At 49.7% G+C, this 25,249-nt stretch overlaps 2 protein-coding genes across 2 annotated transcripts in view; both read right to left on the reverse strand.

Moving 5' to 3' along the window:
• Positions 1-9,414, reverse strand: part of GTF3C3 (general transcription factor IIIC subunit 3) — a 29,589-nt gene extending 20,175 nt beyond the window's left edge. Inside the window, 7 exon segments of the mRNA XM_059702656.1 lie at positions 197-344; positions 3,684-3,849; positions 4,333-4,524; positions 4,845-4,968; positions 5,624-5,820; positions 7,903-8,014; positions 9,148-9,414. Coding sequence (XP_059558639.1) covers positions 197-344; positions 3,684-3,849; positions 4,333-4,524; positions 4,845-4,968; positions 5,624-5,820; positions 7,903-8,014; positions 9,148-9,249 — 1,041 coding nt within the window. The 5' untranslated portion in view covers positions 9,250-9,414.
• A 4,359-nt stretch (positions 9,415-13,773) lies between these two features.
• C7H2orf66 (chromosome 7 C2orf66 homolog) lies at positions 13,774-16,814 on the reverse strand. The gene is made up of 3 exons (XM_059702655.1): positions 16,384-16,814; positions 15,410-15,608; positions 13,774-14,037 (listed from the first exon to the last, which is right to left on the reverse strand). Exons 1-2 carry the CDS (start codon positions 16,501-16,503, stop codon positions 15,429-15,431), a joined length of 300 nt encoding a protein of 99 aa, XP_059558638.1. The 5' UTR covers positions 16,504-16,814; the 3' UTR covers positions 13,774-14,037; positions 15,410-15,428.
• Positions 16,815-25,249: the final 8,435 nt, after the last annotated feature.

The raw sequence follows: 25,249 nt of genomic DNA on the forward strand, positions 1-25,249 counted from the left end.
ACCTTTTACCAGGTGACAACTACATTTTATATTTCATATGGAATCAGTATAGAATCAGAAATGTTTCCATACCTATTTCTTTACATAATTTCGCACATAAGTAACATATATAACTAAAATGAGAAACTGTCTATTTGTAAAAATTTCTAGAACACAGAAATGAGTTTCAAACCTAAAGAGAGACACATGTCCCTACCTCCAGAGCTTTGTCATACTGTTTGTTAGAAATGTACAGTTCAGCTCCTATGTTAACATCCTCCATAGAGACTAGGCCCTGGTGTTTGGAGAAAGCTTCTTGAATTACATTAATAGCTGAGGTAACATCATTGGCTTCATAGTAACTCCTAAAAGGGTAAATGACAGAAGGATAGATTATAAAATTCATTTATTTGCTTAGGCCCTGTAGCTGATTTTCATTTTCTTAAAAGTTGAGAAGGGAAGCAATCTTTAACATCAGAATCAGAGCTGATTCAGAGAAAGATATCCAATGACAGCATAACGACGTCAATGTCAATACCTCTCTCCCACCGCTCCCACACCATCCACTCACCAACTCTCCTCCCTCCAGGGGCTCTACACAGCATTGGTCCTACCCCGCCTCACAGGCTCTGCACCTTCCGGCCCTCACTCCCCTCGTTCTCCGTGGTCCAGCACTGCAATTACTTCCTGCGCATCTCCTTAATACTCCGCCCTTCTCTCCCTTTATTAAAATCATATGATAAAACTCCAAATATTAGTATACCTGCTTGTTACTCCAAACGTACCTGCTCTCCACCACCAGCTGCCCATGCTGACTGGACTCATTCTAAATGAGTGACTACTAGCCTCCAGCGGCCCGGTCAGCAATCCTGACATGTTACACCGACACTGGACATCTTTCTCTGCATCAGCTCTGACTCTGATTTTAAAGACGACTGCTTCTCTTCTCATCATTTCCCTGGCCGGTGACACTCTTCCCTACCGTCTGCTCCCATACCACCTTCAGCTCACTCTCAGGTCAGGGAGACCATAACATAGGAAATGAATCCTCCTCCAATCACCCTATTAAAATGACACACTCCTATTCCTCAACTCCCTATCCCCTTCCCTGCTTTGGTTTTCTTCATATTACTTATCAACACCTCACAAACCATACAGTTAGTTGTTCATTTGATCACTGCCTATGTCCCCCAACTAGAATGTAAACTCTACAAGGGCAGGGAATGTTAACCCTTTGCGGTCGTATTAAATTTGGACATGGGTGTCGTACTGGTCGGAATTAATTTCCATTGAAAGAGCAGTGATACATAACATGCAAGATTATGAAGGATAAACAAGGTTTATTAATTCTTTTTTGGAACTACGTCACTGCTAGTAGAATCACTACAAACGTTATCACTTTCTACGTCAGAGTCAGTGTTCAAGGTGCCAAAATAAAACTCTTCATCGTGACTTTCAGATTCGCAGTACACTTCTTTCGATAACTTTCTTTTTGCCATTGTGGAGTATTATTTTGAAATATCTTAACAAGCGAGAATGCCTAATTACAGTTAAACGTAATTTGTAACGCTTTATTTGAAATTCTGCGAAGTATCTCCGAAGCTTGTCGATTTCTTCACTCTCAAAAGGCGACGGACTCGCCACGGTGTTTTGCATGGCGAGCGTGGAACGACCGCGTTTGTTTATAGTGAGTTTCGATATCTCCGATTTGTCGGGGAAATGTTTTGGTTCGTGACAAGGTCGCTTAGACACTTAAGAGCTTTCAGAGAAATTATGAACTGATACATGAATGAATAGAGTTAAGATTCGTACGGTTCCTTGCTGTGGTGGCTGAGAGCAGACATATGACCGGAACAGTAAAAAAGCTTTGGTGGCTGAGAGTAGACATACGACCGCAAAGGGTTAAAACTCATCTAATACTGGATCTCCTGGTGCTTGTACAGTGCCTAACACATCTACACTAAAAAAAGAGAAAGATGCAAACTAACCATCACTCCATCACTGCTACACCCACAAGCCAGGCCCACCAGCCAATCAGGAGTGAGTATGCAAATTAGCCCAACTAAGATGGCGGCGGCCATGGAGCTGGAGTGAGCAGGAGGCTCTGGTTGCCCCAGCGATGGAGGAAGCCAAGCTTCCCGCCTGCCCTGGCCAGACCTGGGCTCTGCTCAAGGCTACAAAGTTTCAATTATAGAAGATAAATAAATCCCAGATACCTGCTTCCAGCCCAGCAAAAAAAAAAAAAAAAAAAAGAAAAAGAAAAAAAGGAGAGGCTGGGAGCTTGGGTAGCTGGGGGGCGTGGCCAGCCTGAAAACGGCCATCAGCCCCTCACCCAGGCTGGCCAGGCACCCCAGCGGGACCCCAACCCTGATCCGGGACACCCTTCAGGGCAAACCAGCTAGCCCCACCTGTGCACCAGGCCTCTTTCCTATATAATGAAAGGATAATATGCAAATTGACCCTAATAGCAGAACGACTGGGAAGGACTGGTCACTATGACTCCCCGCTGGCAAGTGGACATCCCCTGAGGGCTCCCGGGCTGCCAGAGGGATGTCTGACTGCCAGCTTAGGCCCGATCCCCCCCCGAGGAGTGGACCTAAGCTAGCAGGTGGACATCCCTTAAGGGGTCCCAGACTGGGAGAGGGCACAGGCCAGGCTGAGGGACCCCCCAGAGTAATTTATATTTAACAAATATTTCTGGTAGGGAAGTAGAGACTGAGAGAAAGCTTCATCAATCAAAAGTTATAGTAACAAGATTTCCCTTTAGCAAAGACCTCTGAGGCAATGGCAGAACTGTTCATCATCACCCTGTCCCAAGAAAAGTATAAAATACAAAGAGGAAAACAAATGTACTAGTAATTCATAAAGCAGAAGCTTACTGGGCGAGCACTTGTGACAGCTAGAGATCTAATTCATAACAAAATGCCTAGGAAGATCCTCAATGCTCTCATATACGTCAAGGATCAATTTAGGGCTGTGCCTTGCCTTAACCAATTTCCTAAAATGCTTCCAGTATGCCTACATAATCCATCCTTGGGAGCACAGGGTGAATTCACAGGTAAGCACCTGCATGACAACGGCTGTGGAATTAACAGGTTAACCCTAAGATACCCATATGAAGATGGTTAATGCTAGACTGAAATACTATCATAGGTGTCTCTAGAATAGAAAGCACACCACAAGGAATCACTTAGCCAAAATGTTTCCTGCTTTGTTTTGCTGTACAGCATGTCAGAGAAGTAAATGCAGTTGGACATAATATTTTAGAATAAAATATATGCCAAGTCAGTAGTAGACGCTAACTATAAAGAAAATTTTGCATCTTAAAATGTTCTATTAGCTCAAGATAAAGCGATTCAGTAGATTCCAGATCACAAACATTTCATTAGCACATCTGCAATAGTTTAAAAGAATATTACTGCAAATGTATGTAACTTCAAAAAAGTTATGGAAAGCTGGGAGCCTAGTCACCCTTTCAAAACGTGCTCCTTTTTAACCTTCCAAGCACTTGAAAGGTAACTGTATATACACATTTTTCTAAACAATCACACAGTTGGATTGGGGGGAAAAACACACCAAAAACCCCAACCTACCTCTCCATGTAAGCAGATTAGAAAATACAAGAAGCAAAACCTCAATAAGAAGTAGATTTCTAAACAATGATGATTAAGAACAGCATTTATATACATTTCACTCCAACTTACTTTGCCATATCTCTAGCCAACTGCATAAACCGGTCTCCATCAGATGGAGACAAAAGGTTTAAGATGCGCCTATAGCCATCCATTGCCATTTTATGATCTCCCATCTGCTCATAAAGGCTTGATCGCTCCCACAGATAACGAACATTCGTAGGTTCATATTTAAGAGCTAAAGAGAAAAAAAGATAGATTAATCTTCAAATGGAGTTATGGTACCTGGTGTGACCCATCTTCTCTTTGGAAAATTTAATAAACTAATTCGCCTACGTAACTGAGCTGGTTGTTGGGGAAGAAATCTACCTTTACATGAACTCTCAGTGAGATTTGACCTAAGACCAGACTGAACTTGAATCGTATTAACCTTCATCTGGTCACTCCAGTCTGACATGAGCCCTCAAGGAACAGCATAGAACCAAGCTTGATCTTGGTGGGAAGATAAACATTCTATTCTTGTACTAACTTGTGCAGTATTAGCTCATAATATAAAGTTGCTGATAAACATGAAAACAGATGAACTCCAAATACCTCTGATATAACAGAATACAAGGAATACTAGCAAATTTCAACTAACATCACCCCAAAATAGCAAGCATAATTATCAGGAAATCGATTATGTAACATTTTATAAAAAATGAGAAAACGTTTTAATTACCTTTTGTGTAGCAAAAAATTGCCTGCTTAATATTGTCTTGTTCCAGAGACATTTCTGCCAATCTAACCCATTCTTCAGTGTCACTAGGATTTAAATGTGCAGCAATCAACTCAAACTGCAGTGACTTCTCCATGTCACCTTGGTCCTCATATATCATGGCCAGAGTAGAGAATGGCTCATAAGCCAGGGGAGCTAGAATGAATTAAACAGAAAAAATTCCATTGGCTGAGGCAAGAGGCTTGAGCTGACATCAAATTTTGTATGGATACTTCTTCTAATATAGAAACTACTTAAATAACTCTATTGGAATTATATAAACTACTTAATGGAATTTAAAATAAACACTAGATTATATCTGCTTTATTATATTTTCACACTTTGGCATTTTTCAAGCATTCTCTTCTCTAAGCAAAGTGTAGTTTCATGAACACCCCTAACTCTCACCAGGCTCCCCTCATGAAAGCCCCCTTTGCTAAGGAAAACTGCACCGTCAGCAATCCCCACGGAAGCACCTTGTCTGATGATTTCCATGCACATCAAAATCGCCTCTTCATGTTCTCCCCGAGCAAAGCGGATGTTGGCTTCACCCATGAGCCCTCTCAGAGCTCTGGGGAGTTTGCTCCGAGGCCTCTTCTCCTGCACAGAATGAAAAGGACATTCTGGTTAAAATACAGTCATGTCTTAGGTTTCCAGTCCAACCACATTAATAAGTACAGACCATAACAAAACCGAAATTCTTCTTTAAAACGTTTCAATCTACACTCAGACCTAAGGACCAAATGGCTAAATTCAATCACAGAAAATAAGAAATTATTCTATGTTATTATCCAAAATAAGCACCTCAAATAATTAAAACAAAACAAAAAACAACAAAATTCCCTACAATAAAAAGTTCAAAACACAGTAAAATATTTAAAGAAAGCAAAACCAAAGTGATCAAAAATTACTTATATTACTACATAGAATAAGTAACAAATGGAGAGCTGGATGCTGCAAAATAAAGGTATATGCCAGGGGACTTCTATGGTGCAATTCTAAAGATCCTCCTTTCAAATCTGTATACTCAGATTGAAGTTGTAAAAAATATCAACATGGACCTTTTAATAGCAAAACTATGGTACACTTTAACACATGAAATAATTAAGGTTTTACATTTTAAAAATCTCTAAATGAAACACAAGAAACCAGTAACAGTAGTTGCCTCACAGATTTTCCCTTTCTTACAGTTTTCATTCTTTTCCAATGTCACATTTTTACATTGTTTCTATTACCAAATTACGTGAGAATTTACTTTCATCATTTTCTTGGTTTCACGATTGAGCACCATCTCCAACACAAAGACATCTCCGGCAGTGGGCTGCTCAGGTGTTTCTTCCTCCTCCTCCTCCTCCTCCTCCTCTTCTTCCTCCTCCTCCTCATCTTCATTCTCTCCAAGCATGAAAGCAAAGACCTTGTGAACTGACTTACTAACTCCATCTGATGTTTCTCCTGAAGAAAGACACATTGAGATTGGGGGAAAGGGGGTGGGGAAGCTTTAGAACATTCAGTAGTGAAAGCAAAACCAAAAAAAACCAGTATTTTTGAAAAACAAATTTCTATCCCAGCAAACTTGAGAAAAAAACAAAACAAAACAAAACAAAAAAAAACATAAAAAAAAAATAACAGACAAATGAGCACTCCCCAAAAACAACCCAAGAAAGAAAGCTGTCATAAAGCCAGGTGCTTTACTCTGTAGAATTGCCTACTCATCCTGTGGGCCTCACCTAAGTAAAATTAAATGGGAAATCAGAAGTGTACACAGTAACAGTTAAAAGCAGAGAGGGGAAAAAATAATTTTAAGACATAGACCTAAGAACTAAGTAAGCCTGCTGGTCTAGAAGCAGGTGGGACAGGGCCAGGTGGGACAGGACCAGGTGGGACAGGGCCAGATGGGACAGGGCCAGGTGGGACAGGGCCAGGTGGGACAGGGCCAGGTGGGACAGGACCAGGTGGGACAGGTCCAGGTGGGACAGGACCAGGTGGGACAGGGCCAGGTGGGACAGGGCCAGGTGGGACAGGACCAGGTGGGACAGGTCCAGGTGGGACAGGACCAGGTGGGACAGGTCCAGGTGGGACAGGACCAGGTGGGACAGGGCCAGGTGGGACAGGGCCAGGTGGGACAGGGCCAGGTGGGACAGGGCCAGGTGGGACAGGGCCAGGTGGGATAGGACCCTGTGGGACAGGACCAGGTGGGACAGGAGCAGGTGGGACAGGACCAGGTGAGACAGGGCCAGGTGGGACAGGACCCTGTGGGACAGGACCAGGTGGGACAGGAGCAGGTGGGACAGGACCATGTGGGACAGGACCCTGTGGGACAGGACCAGGTGGGACAGGAGCAGGTGGGACAGGGCCATGTGGGACAGGGCCAGGTGGGACAGGACCAGGTGGGACAGGACCATGTGGGACAGAGCCAGGTGGGACAGGAGCAGGTGGGACAGGACCATGTGGGACAGGGCCAGGTGGGACAGGAGCAGGTGGGACAGGGCCATGTGGGACAGGGCCAGGTGGGACAGGACCAGGTGGGACAGGACCATGTGGGACAGAGCCAGGTGGGACAGGAGCAGGTGGGACAGGACCATGTGGGACAGGGCCAGGTGGGACAGGGCCAGGTGGGACAGGAGCAGGTGGGACAGGACCATGTGGGACAGGGCCAGGTGGGACAGGAGCAGGTGGGACAGGGCCAGGTGGGACAGGAGCAGGTGGGACAGGACCATGTGGGACAGGGCCAGGTGGGACAGGACCAGGTGGGACAGGACCAGGTGGGACAGCACAGTGATTCTAGGTGAGGCTTCTAGAGCCAGGCTGTCTGGTGTCAAACTTCCCCTCCATCCATCACTAGATGAGTAACCTTGGGCACTGAAGTCCTATGCACCTCAAGTCCCTCACTGTAAAAAGGGGTTAGTAACGCTTGCCTTAGTGCTACTCTGGGGGTGAAAGGCGTTGTTACTTACATGCATTTAGAATAATTATCTGACCCCAACATGAGCGCAGTACTATTTCATATTAAAATAGTATTATTATTTTAGAAACGAAAAATAACCTGACATACTTCTTTTATATGGGAATTAAAAAAATCAATCTAAAAAGGCTCCCAAACACTGATGTCAATTTGAAACATTTCTCCACAAAAATAACCCATATTCAGTAACTCAGTATTTACTGAGCACCTAGTATGGGCACTATGCTCCCAATAAGCCAGGAAACCCACAACAGAATGCCACTCAATGAAAAATGTTTTTGCTAAACTAGGTACTACTCTTTAAAATACATACACACACACACACACACACACGTTTTTAAATTGACTTCAGAGAGGAAGGAGAGGCAGGAAGAGCACCATCAGTGACGAGAGAGGGTCACGGACTGGCTGCTCCCGCAGGCCCCCCACTAGCGGCTGAGCTTGGCCCCGGGGGCCACGCCCTTGCCCGGAGCCGGACCCCCGTCCCAGGCCGACACTGCCCACTGAGCGGACCGGCGGGCCACGGGGCGCCCTTAGCCTTTCACCAGGGCCGCGATCGCGATCGGACGCACCCTCGTTGGCGTCGTTGTCCTGGGCTTTGGCGGGGTCGGTTCCCGAGGACGACGGGGCTCCAGCGTCGCTTGCGTTTTCTTCAGCCGGCGGCCTGCCTTTCCCCTGAAGGGCCTGCGATTGGAAATTAATTAGTGATTCCCCAAGCTGAGGCGGGCGAGCTCTCTCCAGCTGAGAAGGGGCCTTTGCCTCACCCTGTGCACGGAAACCCGAGCGGGCCCGCAGGGCGGTGGACACTAACCCCCAGAGCCCTCAAAGCGTCCGGGGTGCGCGCGGCTCGGTCTGTGAAACAATAATAACAACAGAGCGCGGGGTTCCTACGCATCTGCCCGCGGCGGCCTAGCTTTGGGAATGAAAACAGACGGCGCTACTCGTTGCCTGAGTTAGGAAAGAATCGACCAATAACGTCAAGAGGTGCCATTCTATTTCCCCCAGACGTCGTCAATGAGAACATACGGAAAATTCAGGTATTTCTTCCTAAGTATGAAACATACGTAGGAGCGAAGGTTCTGTTAGACACGAAAATTCACGTGTTTTTTTTTGTGTGGAAGATTACATCACACCATGGGGAGACCCCTCAGAAACGGGACCGCAAATCCCTCCGTTTAAAATAGAGAAACTGCCCGGCCGACACGCTCGGGGCTGAGCGCTGACCTGTGACCCCGGAGGTCACGGTGGGGGCGCAGGCCGGGTGCGGGCTCCATCCCCGGCGGGCGCGTGCAGGAGGCAGCCCACAGGGGTTCTCTCCCATGGGTGTCTCTCTCTCCCCCTCTCCCTTCCTCTCTGAAGTCAATAAAAATGTGTTTTAAAAAACAGGCCAGTGTGTGCCATTTAAAAAAATAATAATAAAAACAGAGAAACTGAGCCCTAAAGAAGCGAGGTGAGCCGCCGACCGGAAGGCACACCAACACTGGGCGGCAGAGCAAGGCCAGCACCAGGCCCTCTGGCCCCGCTGCCCCCACGGACGGCCCCCACCACGGCCCCCCTGGACGCCGGACGGCCCCCCTGGACGGTGGACGCCCCCCCCCCCCACGGAACCCCCTGGACCGCCCGCCGCGCCGCCCCCAGGAACCAGAAGTCCGGCCAGAGGGACGGAGAAGAGCTTCCAACCGGGACAAAGCCCGCGGTGGGTGTTGAGGAGCTGGGCAGGGAGGGGAGTCCCCGGCCCGCCAGCCTAGAGAAGGGGTCCGGGCCCCCAAGTCTCTCAGCCTCAGGACGGCGCGGCCCCCAGCCCCGCGTCTCCTCACTTTCTTCTCGCGGGCCTTCCTCTCTTCCCTCCGCCTCTCGAACTCCTCGAAGGAGATCTTCCCCTCCAGGTAGTCGATGAGCTCGGGGCTGAACCCCGACATGTCGGCCAGGCCCGGCAGGCGGCCCCGGAGCCGGAAAGAACCCAACGGGGAGCACCTCCCCGCCCGACCCCGCGCCGGACGCCGGGAGCCGGGAGCCGGGAGCCGGGAGCCGGGAGCCGGGAGCCGGGAGCCGGGAGCCGGGAGCCGGGAGCCGGGAGCCGGGAGCCGGGACGCGGCGTCCGACTGGGAAACGGGCCCGGCCCGCGCCGCAGCCGCCGAGCTCGGGTTCCGGCGAGCGTTTGGCCCCACTCCTTCCGGACGGCGCCGGCGGACCTTCCCTTCCGGCGGGCTTTTCAGGAGGGACCTTCCGGCGGGACCCTCCTTGCGCTCTGCCCTGGCCTGCGCCTGGTTCAAGTCTCCCGCTTATTATTAGGTGATGGTGGGGGGAAGGGGGGGGGGGGGACAACAAACAGGGCCTTAAAGAGATTTCTCTCACTGGATCATTTCCCGCAATCCTGCATGGAGATGCTCCCAGCCGTCCTGGCCGGTGTTGCTCGGTGGATAGAGCGTCGGCCTGCGGACGGAAGGGTCCCGGGTTCGAATCCGATCAAGGGCATGTACCTGGGTAGCGGGCGCATCCCCAGTGGGGGGCGTGCAGGAGGCGGCTGATCGATGTCTCTGACTATCCCTCTCCCTTCCTCTCTGTAAAAAAATCAATAAAATATTTTTAAAAATTAAGAAAAGGTAAACCCCTTAAAAAAAAGAAAAGAAAAAGATGCTCCCAATCTATTTCCTCTTCTGAATGTTTGTTTAATTTGATCTTCGCTGTGGCGGAAAGCTAAACCCTCGGGTTGAGTGTCAATCCGGCCTTCTCCCCTCGGATGGGCGGCGCAGGGCCGCGCCCTCTTGCACAGACCCTCCCACCTGCATGTGGGCTCCGTCCCCTCCAGCCCTACCCCGCCCCGGGCTCCTGGCAGTCCCCTGCGTGGTGCATGCCCAGGCACTGAGGCCCCGTCCAGCAGGCCGCCTGCAGGGCACGCACATCCTCGGAAAATGATTCCTAAACACGGACGCCCTTAGCCCAGCGCCGGAGGCCCGCGGCGGGTCAGGAGCGGGGCCAGGGCTTGGAGCCCGGTCTGTCTGACTCCAACCCCACGCTTGGGATGAGAGGATGGGCCGCCTCCTCCACGGAACTGGCCTTCACCTCCTGCTCTCCTTGGGCTTGGACTGCACCCCTTCTGGTGCGCCATCCTCGGGGGCTGAGCTGGGCGTGAAGGATGGGAGCTCAGGGAAGGCTGCGTTAAGGCAGCCCGCAGCCACTGCCCGGGGATTCTCGCCTGGCTTTCCCCGGGCACCAGGGAACCGCACCCAGCGCAAGTCAGAAGTCTCCAGCCCCAACTGCCCGGGAAGAGGAGAAGGGCATCAGAGGAGGACCGATGGGCGCCTGGTGAGCAGAGTGCTCTCCTGAGGTCTAGCGGGCGTGGCCGGCTTGTGCGTTATCGGCTGCCTGGGGTATGGGGGCAACAGTTGCGAAGCTATAGACTCACGTTGTGGGGACTCGGGAGCGGGGAGCAAGGCGTGCAAGGATAGTCTTTCTGCTGCAAAACGCCTGTATGACGTGAATCTGCTTTCCTTCCTCCGCTTCCCCGTGGCGTGTCCCCTGGCGAGTCAGAGGGCACCCACAGTGCCTTGGATAAAGGGGAATGCCTATGGCAGCAATGAAAATAGCAAGAAAAAACTTTTTAGACTTGCAGACTCGATTTTTGAGAGTCAAATGGAAATTCGGAAGAAAGCAGACAACTGAATGTGTGCCACGACAACAGGGAGTACAGGGAGGGGATGACTCCATCCTTTCTCCTTGTCAAGGTGCTGGGGGGGGGGGGGCGCAGAATGGGGTGTGACCCTTCTGGGGAGACGATTGTTCCATGGCTCTTGCACTTCTCTGTGAAAGCTGTGACAGTTCTCATGCTGGGCTAGCTTTTCAAGGGTATTCGTTGCAAACACCCTTGAAAGAGAGAGACATTGACTCCCTCTGGGGCAGAGGGCAAGTTTGTTTTCCATCCTGTATAACAAAAACAAGGTCTCTCCCGGGCAAAGGTTGAGCTGTTTTGCTGGTGGCCTCCTTATAAGAGTGGGGGTTTCCTGAGTGTGGAGTTCCTCCGCTGTGCACAAACCCACTTGTGCATCCACCTGGAGCCAGCGCCAGGGCCCAGATACCTGAGAGAGAAGGAGAACCAAGGGGAACAGGAACCTCACGCTGCCTGCTACCCCAGAAGTCTCAGGTGTCTGCCAACATCTGTGAAACTGCAGCAGGGTAGCATGTAGCTTGCAAGTAAGGTAAAACCTCACACCCTTAGCAGCTCTTAACCGCCCTAGACCTGGGAGAGGGGACAGCAGGCCATGTCCTAGGGATGGGGAGCAGGGTGCTCATCGAAGAGGATCAGAGACGGTGCTGAGAGACGGTCAAGGACCCCTGGAGGGCCGCGATCACCTGCAGAACATTCATTTCCATTGGCGGGAACGCTACACGTCTGCTGTTTTCCTAGCAATGGCTCTCAGCCAAGAGCGAGATCACTCCCCCAGTGGGCTTTTATTTTATCTTATTTTTAATACATTTGTATTGATTTCAGAGAGGAAGGGAGAGGGAGAGAGAGATAGAAACATCAATGATGAGAGAGAATCACTGATCGGCTGCCTCCTGCATGCCCCCTATTGGGGATCAAGCCGGTAACCATGTGCCTTCACGGGGAGTTGAACTGTGACCTCCTGGTTCATAGGTCGATGCTCAACCACTGAGCAACGCCGGCCGGGCCCCCAGTGGGCTTTAAGAATGTGTAGGGAGGTGTTGGTTGTCAACATAATAGGGCAGCCATGGGGAGACTACTAACTTAGTGTCTGGGACCAGGTGTGCTAACTGGCCACACTCGGTGAAGACCCGACCTCCCCCACTACCAGCAGCATCACCATTAAGACACCCCAGGCCCTGTGGAGAGCAGGCCTTTCACCATCCGCCACCTGCTGATTGTGAGGAATTTTCCGAAGGAGGCTGCCCCTGCCCTGAGACTTGGCAAGCTCGTAGTGGAAAGTCCCACGTGGATGCTCTTCCTTTTCAAAGGCCTTAAGCTGAGGAGCTTCCCTGTGTGGGGGTCACGACACCCCAAGCAGGGGTGGCGAGAGGAGAGGGGAAAGCAGCCACGCGTACTCGGGTGGAGCTGGACGGGGTGGGATGCTCCCTGCCACTCCACCGTGGATCTGAACAGGCTAACAATTTATGCTCATCCATGATTACTTATATATTCTAAGTGGAAAAAATATCCTCAGCATTAACTAGAACCAGCTTCCGTTACTGTGTGGACAGTAGCAGAAGAGCACACATTTATTTCAACTCAACCAGTATTTCTTGAATGCCGGCTGCATGCTTGGCACTGTGCTAGGTACTGGAGATGTAAAACGGGGAAAACAGACACACACACACACACACACAGCTCATTGCAACAGAGCATGCTCACCCAGACACGGGGTCTGCTCTTGCATAAATGCTCCCCGTGGAATTCAGTATCAGTCATCATGCACAGAAACGACCTTGGAATGTACAGACTCATGTTAGCAGGACACCGCTTTTTTGCTTCTAGTACCAGGTTCCTCTTGCAGGAACCACAGAGGAAACGATGCAGCTCTCCATACAGATACAGGAAAGGGAGTGACTCCCAGTGAGGATCCGAGAATCAGCAATAACCTGCCCAAGTGGGAGGAGAGGAGAGGCTTGCTTGTCACCAACACCAGTTTCTACGCCCCCTCCCCCCCTTTTTAAATTGGTTCACAAGACAGAACAGGTTTCAAGTGTACAACTCAATAAAACATCATCTGCCCACGACATGGTGCGCCCATCACTCCAAGCAGACTCTTTCTCTCTACCGCCCCCCTTTGCCCACGTCCACCTACCCCACCCCCGCCCCTCCGGCCTTCTGCCCTCCCTCTTGAGGGGGGTGTGTGTGGGAGAGGCAGAGGCAGGCTAGGATACTTGGTGCAGCACAACATCCACCCGCTGAGCACAGTGGCAGAGAGCCTCTCCCAGGGACCCCAGCAATTCTAGAATCCCATGATCCTTTGCTTTCTATTTCAACTTAACTGTGGATATTTATCACTGATCCTCCTGGGTATGAAACTAGGACTGGGAGTTCTTTCAACAGCATGTGCTGAACGTGCGAGTGTGTCTTCCTCCCAGAAAAAAGACCAATTTTAAACCCAAATCCCTAGTACATATAATGAACTAAAGCAGGGGTGGGCAAACTTTTTGACTCGAGGGCCACGATGGGTTCTTAAACTGGACTCAGAAGAAGGAGCTGTGGCCGTGTTTCCCGACGTTGCCATGTTAACACTGCTGCTGGTGAAGGAGCGGAGTGGAGAGCAAGAGAACCCTCCGCTCTTTCGGCTCCGCTGGCCGGATAGAACAGCCGAACGTTTGCCCACTGCTGAACTAAAGTAAAAACGAGCAACATCCCTTTCTAATGAAAGTCTTGATTGTTAAAAGCGATATATACACATATAAGACAAGCTCAAAGGAAACTTAATTTAGTCATTTCTCCTGACTTGAGGGTGCTTTGATAACTTGCAATTATATGCGGTGCTCTACATTGACATTTATGGTTATAAAGTGGAAAAAACAGCAAAGTATGCACATAAGTCACAGAGGTCCCAAAGGTCAGGCTGTTTATATGTAAATCTGGAAATACAGAATAAAACCATTACAAACTGACAAAAGTGGGGGCAGGGAAGGGGGTTAACAATGACCATGATTGACTTTTTCTGATGAGCGGCTTCATCTGTGGTGTAAAAATAGCCAGATACCTGCAAGAACAAGAAAATGCTCTAATGAAACAGAAAATGAATTCGGTACCATTAGCACAAAGACTCAAAGATCAGCATCTTCCAGCAAAAACTCTTTTCGTCCTCACTTTCTAATCAGCTGCCAGGAAAGGCGAGCTGATGATGGAGTCCTCTCTGACCCAGACCCTTTGCTTCTTCCCCCACCAGTCATGCGAGTCCCATTATGTCACCATCGCACCCAGTAGGTGCTTTCTCCGGGCCCCGCCCCCAAACAGCACCTCACTCCACGCTCACAGAAAGCGTGTCTTTGACATTTTCTTTGACACGGTCTGTGAGCTGGAGGGTAGCACCTGCAATTTGGGACCTCAGGGACGATCAGTGGTCCGCGGACCACCGGTTGGCGACCGCTGGCCTAGGGCCCACGTATGAGAAACAGTTAAGGGGACGCCTCTTAACCTCTTTCTGTTTATTCTATTTTATTTTCTCACGCAGGAGAGGTTTCAAGTGCATATACCACATGGCAAGTTGCATCTTCTTTTTAAAATAACATCATTATTTTTTTTTAAATCATCACATTTACAAGAATCGATAAGCAAAAGCCTTTCACATGCACAATAAAATGCAACGGCGGCACGCTTCCTCACAGTTTCATTCCTACCTGGTGGAAGAAGAGGAGGAGATTTTAATTACGATTTAGTTCCCTTTATTATAGGGAACGGAATCGTAATTATTCAGCCGAACGAAAAGCAAGCTAATAGACTAGAATCATAATGTAGCTCCCTGGAATGCACCATACCTATTTTTTTAAATGATGGGTACTCATTTGGTAGGAATGCTACAGTAACAAGAATAATAAAATTCAAATATTAAACATAATATACTTCTAACCTTTTTCCTATGAGAAAAAAATCATCTTTAATATTTTACTTTATTTCCTCTAGGTGAGGATGTTCAAGATCAAATATATGCTTATCACTTTCTTCTAAAAGGAACTATTTTTAAACTTTACTTTCTATTTAATCCAACTGCACAATTTCACATATTTCTTTATGATTTTCCACACAACTCAGCTATCTGACCGGGTCTGGGGGGAAAAGGATACAGGCAAAGTGAGTGGTATTCCACTAGATGTAACCATCCTATTAAGAGTGATAGTCCTATCATTTTACTATATCTCTTCCCACAAAACTATGCTTAAAATGTCATAACTGTCATTCCTCCTTAAAACAGACATGAAATACTGAACCACATCCAAATATTACCAGAGATGAGTAGCTTCTAAGCTACTAGCAAGCACGTATTTCTGTGGGGAAATAAAATCATTTTTCAAATAACTGCTTTCCAAACCTCTTCACGAGCGAGCCACCTGTCTGGGAGGAAGGGGGCCTCTCACCTGCTCTCAGGAGAAGCCGTCAGCCTTGGAGGCCGCGGGGAAAGGGGTTTCTCCGCTCTTGGAACTCGGCAAAGGCAGAGGCGATGAGCTCTGACTGCACAGAGAGGGGTCTGGGGGTCTCATTTGTGGAGAAAGTATTTGGAAACCTTTCAAGGTCAAGACCTCTTCCCTTAAAATACGCCTGAAGGGTTCTGAAAAACTGGACAGAGAAAGAAAATGTTCCATTGCCACATATAAATTAAACACCCAAAAGACTCACAGGTGAATATTTCCCCCTGAATTGATTGGGGAGCTCACCTAGGAGGCAGGAGGTGGGAACTCAGGAGGAGAAGTACAAGCTTTGGCCACTTCTTCCCGCCCCGGGCCCCGCCCTGGCCCCGCCCGCCCCCTCTCTGACATTTCAGCCCCACACAAGCTCACTCGCCACCGTTCTTGGTGGAAATCCCGCGAGGAACAGCAACTACTTAACAGCACCAGCCAGAGGGGCCTTGTGAGCCATCTCTGCATACCAAGGTCAGAGGTCATATTGAATCCATGGCCTGGTGCCTCCTCTCTGAAAACAAGACCCCGGCCATCGTCTTCTGAAATCATTTTTGTCCGACATGGACTTTTCAGCTTTCCTTCAGGAAGTGGATCAATGCAGAGAAGCTGTGCACAGCGCCATTTGCTTGTTTTAATCCTATGTTGTTATAGGTTATCGGTGTGCACAGAAGACCACTTACACAGGCATGTGCTCTGTGTGCTCACAGAAGCAGGTGTAGATCGGCTGCAGGAGCAACGGGAGGCCAGCCGCCAGGCCAGCAGAGCGCTGGTCTGGGCCCGGGGGCCTCCTCCCAGCCCGGGGGCCTCCTCCCAGCCTGGGGGCCTCCTCCCAGCCTGGGTAGCCTTCTGTGCACTGCTCTGGCAGAGTTCAGCGCACACAGATCCCGAGACACAGCCGTCACACCGCAGCCCAGCACGGCCGGCGTGCTTACCAGGTCTCGGTTCCTGGGGTTGCTGAGTGGCTTCCATGTGTCTTGGTTTCTCAGTGTGGCTCCATGCACAGGCCCGAGGAGCACCAGGGCCGCAGACAGCAGCAGGAACGCTTTGGGCATGGTGGACTGCGGCTGAGTGAGAGGACGGATGAGGGGAAATGCAATGGTCACACTGAGGGAGGGAGGGAGGGAGGGAGGTAGAGAGGGAAGGAAGGAGGAAGAGAGAGAGAACAAATGCAGAATAAAAAAAGAGCCATTTTAAAAGGGAGACAAGGAAGAAGAAGTAGCATCCTGATCCACTTGAATTTTACGGCCCTCTTCTTCTCCAGATTCATTTGCAAATAAGAATTCCAAATCCAGTTGATGAGCTTAGGGGGGTCCACAAAAGTTAGAACCTTGTACAATGATAAGCAAAGTGATGATGAGCACAACCTCCCAAATGTGAGCAGACCATTTTATCTTTTTAAAAAATGCACCTTGTTATCTCCAAAAAAAGTGAAATCTTACACAATAAACAAAAAAGCACCCCAAACCCATCTTAAAAACCCCAAAACTGAGCAATGCACTTTATACACAGCAGGTTCACACCACACCAGGTAAGTAAAGCTGGTCTCCCACCCCGAGGTGGGCAGTGGAAAGGAACCCCAGAGAGAGGGCTCAGACAGCTTACCGGGAGTCCGGCTCGGCTGGCCTGGTTGCTTATGCCGCCTACAGCCCACGGGGGAGCGTGGCTGCTTATAACCGGGGTTGGCTGAAGGTGGGGGTCACTGACGTGAGCAAGGGGAGTTCAAACACAACGAGTCCATTTTCATCCACAGCACAAACACCCTTGAGAACCACATCTTCAAACTTCTTCAGGGATAAACAACTTGTCTTATAAATAGAACCACCACTGGCCATTTTGCGTGGCTTTTATCACACAGGGCACTTCCAAAAAGCCAAGTGGCCTCTGCCTTTTATACTTGCAAGAGAAGGTGTATCATCCTGGGAATATGACGATGACTAGCCCACGTAATAGGATGCTCTTCTGCAGATAGCAGCTTTGAAAATTGAGAGCATTTTTTCCTTTACACAGAAAATTCTAGTGCAAGGGACAAAATTGCTCTTCATGAATGACACCTCATATCTCTTCTGAGAACCTCAGGAATCTTTACATGTTTTAAACAGTGGCCTGGTTTCTCATAATACCCCCCTCAAAATAGACTACAAGATAGCACGTGTAGCATGGGGAAAAGAAAAATGACCATACTTACAGCACTGTCCTGCTGAATAAACGTAACCATAGGCAAGGCGAGGGCTGAGAAATTAGACGTGATGGGCTGGGAAGTTGCTCGGTCCCCGTGATGCAGGGCATCCCGGACAAGCTCCTTGCTGAGAAGGCTGGTGATCTGAGCTGAAAACCAGAGTTCCTGGCTATTTCTCATCTTGACCTTGGGCAAGTCTCTATGACCTTCATTTGTTTACGTCTTTGTTCGTTCGTTCAACAAATTTTTATCGCACTGCCCAAGGCTTTGAGGATAAAATGATAAGAATAATAAACATAGGTACGGCCCTCATGGAACTGGCATGTTAGTGGGCAAGACAGACATGAGCCACATCATTATGTAACAAAATACAAAGGGCGCTGATTTCTACGAGGAGGAACTGGGTGCTGCGAGAGTGGAACAGGGAGATCTGGTTCCGTCTCAAGGGTCAGGGAAGGCCGCCGAGATGAAGTGACCCGGCATCTGGCAGCAGCAGTTACCTAGGCAACCGAGGGTGCACAGAGGGAGAAGAGCGTCACACCAGGTGAACAGCTGCACTGGAGCCTGAGGCTGAACGTGAGTGAGGCCCTGCCCAGGTGGCTCCATTGGTTGGAGTGTCCTCACCAGGAGGGGGGCTTCCATTCCCAGAAAGTCAGTGAGGAAGCGGGGAGCAGAGGACGCCAGGTGTGGTCGGTTCAAGCCGGAGCTAAGAGGTAGGCAGAGTGTGATTTGTCTGCTGCAGGCTGTGGCAAGTCATCGAAGGTTTCAGCAGCCAAGTTGCTTGATGAGACCTGCATTTTCCAAAGGTCATTGTGGTTGCAGTGGGGGAGAGAGACGAGGTAGAGAAGGGGGAGGAGGGGGACCAGGCAGGATGAGGTGTTAAACTGGATGAGGAGGGGAGCATGGATGCAGAGATGTGGGTGGACCTGAGAGAGAGAAGAAGGTGTTGCTAACGTACTGGGCACTAGAGGAGGCAGAACTAAGAGGAAGAGAGTGTCAAAACCACCTCTAGGTCTCATGATCAGTGAGCTCAGCCCCACTCCCCGAGACAGCAAACACGGGCCTGGGTGGGTGAAGGTCATGAGCTCCCACCGGACGGGTGTGTTGTATTTGAGGAGCCATGTGGAGATGGAGATACACAGTTGGATACACAGCCTGGAGCTCAGAGGGGAGGTCTGGGAAGGAAATGTCAATATGGGAGTTATTGGCATATAAATGGATAAGATTTCTTCAACAAAAGTTAGAAAATGAGAAGAAAAGGTGGTCTAGGGCTTGAGCTTTGAGAAGTGTTAGCAGGTCACAGCCATCTGTAGCGATCTCTGCGAGGGAGACCCTGGAGGCGGAGGAAAACCAGGAAACTGACAGCAAGGGAAGCAAGTGTGTCGAGAAGGGGCAGATGGAGTAAGAAGAGGACTCAGAGGGTCCCGGAGCATCAGACTGCTGTGGTGGATGGAGGGGAAGGTCAGATTAGAAGTGAGTGGATGGGCAAGAGAGAGAGACAGCGAGTACATCAAGCTCCCGAGTTCAGCCGTGGAGAGACGGTGGGAGAAGGTCAGCCGTGGGGAGACGGTGGGAGAAGGTCAGCCGTGGAGAGAGACGGTGGGAGAAGGTCAGCCGTGGAGAGAGATGGTGGGAGAAGGTCAGCCGTGGGGAGACGGTGGGAGAAGTTCAGCCGTGAGGAGATGGTGGGAGAAGGTCAGCTGTGGGGAGACGGTGGGAGAAGGTCAGCCGTGGAGAGAGACGGTGGAAGACGGTCAGCTGTGGGGAGACAGTGGGAGAAGGTCAGCCGTGGAGAGAGACGGTGGGAGTAGGTCAGCCGTGGAGTGATGATGGGAGAAGTTCAGCCGTGGGGAGACGGTGGGAGAAGGTCAGCCGTGGGGAGACGGTGGGAGAAGGTCATCCGTGGAGAGATGGTGGGAGAAGGTCAGCCGTGGGGAGACGGTGGGAGAAGGTCAGCCGTGGGGAGAGACGGTGGGAGAAGGTCAGCCGTGGAGAGATGGTGGGAGAAGGTCAGCCGTGGAGAGATGGTGGGAGAAGGTCAGCCATAGGGAGACGGTGGGAGAAGGTCAGCCGTAGGAAGACGGTGGGAGAAGGTCAGCCGTGGAGAGAGATGGTGGGAGAAGGTCAGCTGTGGGGAGACGCTGGGAGAAGGTCAGCCGTGGAGAGATGCGGGGAGAGAGACGGCAGTAACCAGAGGGGAAATGGAGTCCAGGGAAGGTGCTGTTGTCATTGTTTTTAACGGGAGAGACTTGAGTTTAAATGTCAGTGATTACGTGAGTAAATGAATATCCTGGAATTTCATTATATCATCTGTCCTGAAAACCCCAGGGCTTTGAAGTTAAAACAACTAATGATACTGAAGTATTAAGTTATTAATGAGATTATAGCCAAGTCACAACACTGTGAGTCCTTAGACCAGGGGTGGGCAACCTTTTTGTGAGTGCGTGCCAAAACCAGCAAAATCTCTGACTCAAAATTCTTCTGTGTGCCTACCCTAATTTTTTGAGAACATGTTATGCCTACTTGATATCTCATAAGGTGTACGTATGTGAAGAACCTTGAAGAAATAATAAAATTCATTCTAGCGACAAAAACACAGTATATGATGATGAAAAATACATTTATTTTTTAATGTATACATGTACACTGATAGTCCGACAGAAAACTTCATGACTCCATTTGATATTATCAGTGGGACTTTTGCTGCTGCATCACTGATGACAGAAATTTTACATCAGGTTTATATTTCGTGACCTTCAGAGATATGCACAAGCTACTACTTTCATCCATCAGGCTACTCCTATTACGAGACTTAACAAAATTCATCACTGAGAACAAAGATTCACAAGTGTATGTGGATGAAAACATGGAGAGTAACGCTGTTGCAAAGTTTTTTAAACAGAAAAAATTTTCTGGAATGGCATTCCAAGTCCTCAATAGTTCGTTTTCGACACTTCTCTCTGGTACTCCTGTCTCTAATTGCTTTTTTTCAATGTTTTCCAAGTCAACTCTAAGGTCAATAAATTTCTGTTTCCAAATTGAGCTACTCTGAAATTCAATCAACTGCATTTCAAAGTCAGCCATGTCTATCCATGAAAACATTTGTAAGTTCAGTTCCTCCAGTTTCATGCTGTCTGGAAACCTCATGAATTTTGCCGTCTCTTCCAGTTCTCTGAATTTCGCAAATCTTGAGAAGAACTGCTCAATAGTTGACTCGATGATGTTTTAAAACAGCGTTTGAAGGCTTTGACAGTCTGTTCTGTCATCTTTTGGGCGGTCTTTGATGTGCCTCTTGAGGTTTGGGAAATATCTAAATCTCTCACTATCCACATCCCTCTTAAAGACTTCCAGTTTCTTTTTAAAAGCCTTTATGTAACCAAACATAACATCAAGTGTCTTGCCAGTTCCTTGTAATTTAACATTTAAGTCATTCAAATGTTCACAAAAATTGTAAATGGAAGATTATGAGAGGGTTTCGCATGCCAGCAAAAGTTACTGGCATGCCATGTTTGACACGTGTGCCAGGGGTTGCCCACCCTTGCCTTAGACCATGCTCCCTCCTCACATTCCCAGTGAAAGGAGAGGAGAGGAAGAATCCTTTCCAAGTAAAAAGCAGACCTCCTCGCCCTGGCTGGTGTTGCTCAGTGGTTACAGTACTGGCCTGCGCACTGAGGGGTTGCAGGTTCAATTCCTGGTCGAGAACACCTACCTGGGCTGCAAGTTCATTCCCCTGGCCAGGGTCAGGGCACATGTGGGAGGCAACCAATTGATGTGTCTTTCTCACATCAATATTTCTCTCTCTCTTCCCCTCCCTCCCTCCCTTCCACTCTCTAAAAATCAGTGGAAAAATATCCTTGGATTAAAAAAAAAAAAGCAGACCTCCTCTTGTTCCTTCCTCCTGGAATGGAAATACCAGGCAGCCACCACTATGCTATGAGAGATGCACTGTGGGTGGAGAACTAATGAGAGGAGAACTTGGGTTCTTGATGACTTCATGGAGTCCTGTTCGGGACTATTTCACTGGTTAAGGAACTGTTGTCAGGTTTCCTATTTCATGCAAATAAGTCCTAACTAAACAGCCTGTGTAGGGAGATCAGTGCCTTTGAAAAACGGAAGAGAAGGTGGGAAAAGTAGGTCAAACAGTCAAGAAGTTTTAACTCTCTATACCCTATATAGAACACTAGAGGCCTGGTGCACGAGATTTCTGCACTGGGGTGGCCCTCAGCCCAGCCTGTGCCCTCTCACAGTCTGGGAGCCATGAGTAGGACACCCTTAGCACGCCGCAGAGGCGGGAGAGGCTCCTGCCACTGCCGCTGCACTTGCCAGCCGTGAGCCTGGCTTCTGGGCTTCTGGCTGAGTAGCACTACCCTTGTGGGAACGTACTAACCACCAGGGGCCAGCTCCTGCATTGGGCGTTTGCCCCTGGTGGTCAATGTGCATCATAACAACCAGTCATTCTGTCGTTTGGTTAATTTGCATATTACCCTTTTATTATATGGAACTAGAGGCCCGGTGCACAAAAATTTGTGTACTTGGGGGGGGGAGGTGGTCCCTCAGCCCGGCCTATGCCCTCTTGCAGTCTGGGACCCCTCGGAGGATGTTCACCTGCTGGCTTAGGCCCACTTCCTGGGGGATCGGGCCCAAGCTGGCAGTCAGACATCCCTCTGGCAGCCTGGTAGCCCTCGGGGGATGTCCACTTGCCAGCGGGGAGCAGGCCTAAGCTGCAGTCGGATATCCTTAGCGCTACTGAGGAGGCGGGAGAGGCTCCCACCACCACCACCGCTGTACTGGCAGCCGTCAGCCTGGCTTATGGCTGAGCAGAGCTCCCCCTGTGGGAGCGCACTGACCACCAGGGGGCAGCTCCTGCACTGAGTGTCTGCCTCCTGGTGGTCAGTCTGTGTCATAGTGACCAGTCATTCCCAGTCGTTCTGCTGTTAGGGTCAATTTGCATATTACCCTTTTATTATATAGGATAGAGGCCTGGTGCTTTGGGTGGGGGCTGGCTGGTTTGCCCTGAAGGGTGCCCCAGATCAGGGTTTGGGTCTCGCTGGGGTGCCTGGCCAGACTGGGTGAGGGGCTGAGGGCTGTTTGCAGGCTGGCCACAGCCCCTTCAGGGTGGGGGTCCCTGCGGGGGTGCCTGGGTGAGGGGCTGATGGCTGTTTGCAATCTGGCCACAGCCCCTAGCCACCCAAGGCTGGCTGGAAGCAGGTATCTGGGATTTATTTATCTTCTGTAATTGAAACTTTGTTGCCTTGAGCAGAGCCCACAGCCAGCCAGGGCAGGCGGGAAGCTTGGCTTCCTCCATCGCCGGGGCAACCAAGCCTCCTGCTTGCTCCAGCTCCATGGCTGCCGGACGCCATCTTGGTTGGGTTAATTTGCATATAGTAGTTCTGATTGGCTGGTGGGCATGGCTTGTGGACGTGGCTTGTGAGTGTAGCGGAGGTATGGACAATTTGCATGTTTCTCTTTTATTAGATAAGATTCCCAATTTTACAGCAACTCCAAAAAGGATGTCCTCCTTGTCTCATCTACTTCCCCGCTATCCTGCATATTGTATTCCCATTAATCTCTTTTAAACAGCATTTTAGTATTATTACTCTTGTTTCCAAAATTTTTCATCTTCCCCCATCTACACTAATAAAAGACAAACATGCAAATTGACCATACTTTCGCTACGCCTTAAGCCATGCCCACCAGACATCAGAACTAGTATATGCAAATTAACCCAACCAAGATGGCATCCGGCAGCCATGGAGCTGGAGCAAGCAGGAGGCTTGGTTTCCCCGGCGATGGAGGAAGCCAAGCTTCCCCCCTGCCCTGGCTGGCTGTGGGCTCTGCTCAAGGCAACAAAGTTTCAATTATAGAAGATAAATAAATCCCAGATACCTGCTTCCAGCCAGCCTTGGGTGGTTGGGGGCTGTGGCCAGATTGCAAACAGCCATCAGCCCCTCACCCAGGCACCCCCGTAGGGACCCCCACACTGAAGGGGCTGTGGCCAGCCTGCAAACAGCCCTCAGCCCCTCACCCAGGCTGGCCACACCCTCATGGGGTGAGGGTCCTTGCTGGGGGGCTTGGCCAGCCTGCAAACAGCCATCAGCCCCTCACCCAGGCACCCCCGCAGGGACCCCCACCCTGAAGGGGCTGTGGCCAGCCTGCAAACAGCCCTCAGCCCCTCACCCAGTCTGGCCAGGCACCCCAGCGAGACCCAAACCCTGATCTGGGGCACCTTCAGGGCAAACCAGCCGGCCCCCACACATGCACCAGGCCTCTATCCTATATAATAAAAGGGTAATATGCAAATTGACCCTAACAGCAGAACGACTGGGAATGACTGGTCACTATGACACAGACTGACCACCAGGAGGCAGACATTCAGTGCAGGAGCTGCCCCCTGGTGGTCAGTGCGCTCCCACAGGGGGAGCTCTGCTCAGCCACAAGCCAGGCTGACGGCTGCCAGTACAGTGGTGGTGGTGGGAGCCTCTCCCGCCTCCTCAGCAGCGCTAAGGATGTCTAACTGCAGCTTAGTCCTGCTCCCCACTGGCAAGTGGACATCCCCCGAGGGCTCCCAAGCTGCCAGAGGGATGTCTGACTGCCAGCTTAGGCCCTATCTCCCAGGGAGCAAGCCTAAGCCATCAGGTGGGCATCCCCTGAGGGGTCCCAGACTGCGTGAGGGCACAGGCCGGGCTGAAGGACCGCCCCCCCTGAGTGCACAAATTTTTGTGCACCGGGCCTCTAGTATGAGTAATAATGGGGTAAACTAGCAGGGAGCCAGAAATACAGCAACAGAAGGGTGACCTTAAAGTGCTAGACTCTTTAGGTCTCAGGAACTAATTGAATGTAATGGGCAAGGGAGAAATGAACAAAATGAGATGATTTTCAACTTGTGTAATTGAGAAGATTTAATATAAATTTGGAAACTAAAAAGAGCTGCTACCTAGGCAGGGAGAGATTTTATAAAATTAAATCTCAACAGGGAGTTGAAACTAAGTTGGTTAGTTTGGAGAAAACTAGAGATGGGAGAGTTAAGAAGAAAGCACCCGTCATTTCTGGGCACCTACTCTGTGTTGGGTGCATTTGGTCCATCCTCTCACTTCAACCCTCACCCCAGATCTGGATGACACTGGTACTAGCCAGAACTGGTGGGTGAGGACCCAATCTCAGTGAGGCTAAATGTTTTGCCATTGACTCAAAGATGCTTAGATATGGAACCCAGGGAGCAGTTCTGTCCGACTTGGTGAATCACCATGAAGAATATAACTCTGAAGTCATTGAGTTAGAGACAATATCCCAGGGAAAGTACAGAGAGAAAAAAAGGGAGGCCGTGGGCAGATTTTTAGAAACATTTTTTTTTCCCCAAGGCAAGAGGAATATGGTCAGAAAAAATTTTGGCACAGAGAAGAAAGTTAACTAATATTATTATATACGTATTACCAGCCGTTAGTGGGAGGATTCTATCTCCTGGACAATCTGGTTTTGAGTTCTACCAGAGGCAAATTGCTTCATTTCTCCGAGACTCTTTCCTGCCGTGTATTGTGGAGATAATGACCTCCCTCTAAGGGTTTGTACGGAGAGGAAATGAGGAGCTACATGTGATGGTGTCTGGCACAGGCTCCGGAACAGCA

Source organism: Myotis daubentonii, chromosome 7, assembly GCF_963259705.1.
Source record: "Myotis daubentonii chromosome 7, mMyoDau2.1, whole genome shotgun sequence".
In the NCBI taxonomy this organism is placed as follows: domain Eukaryota; kingdom Metazoa; phylum Chordata; class Mammalia; order Chiroptera; family Vespertilionidae; genus Myotis; species Myotis daubentonii.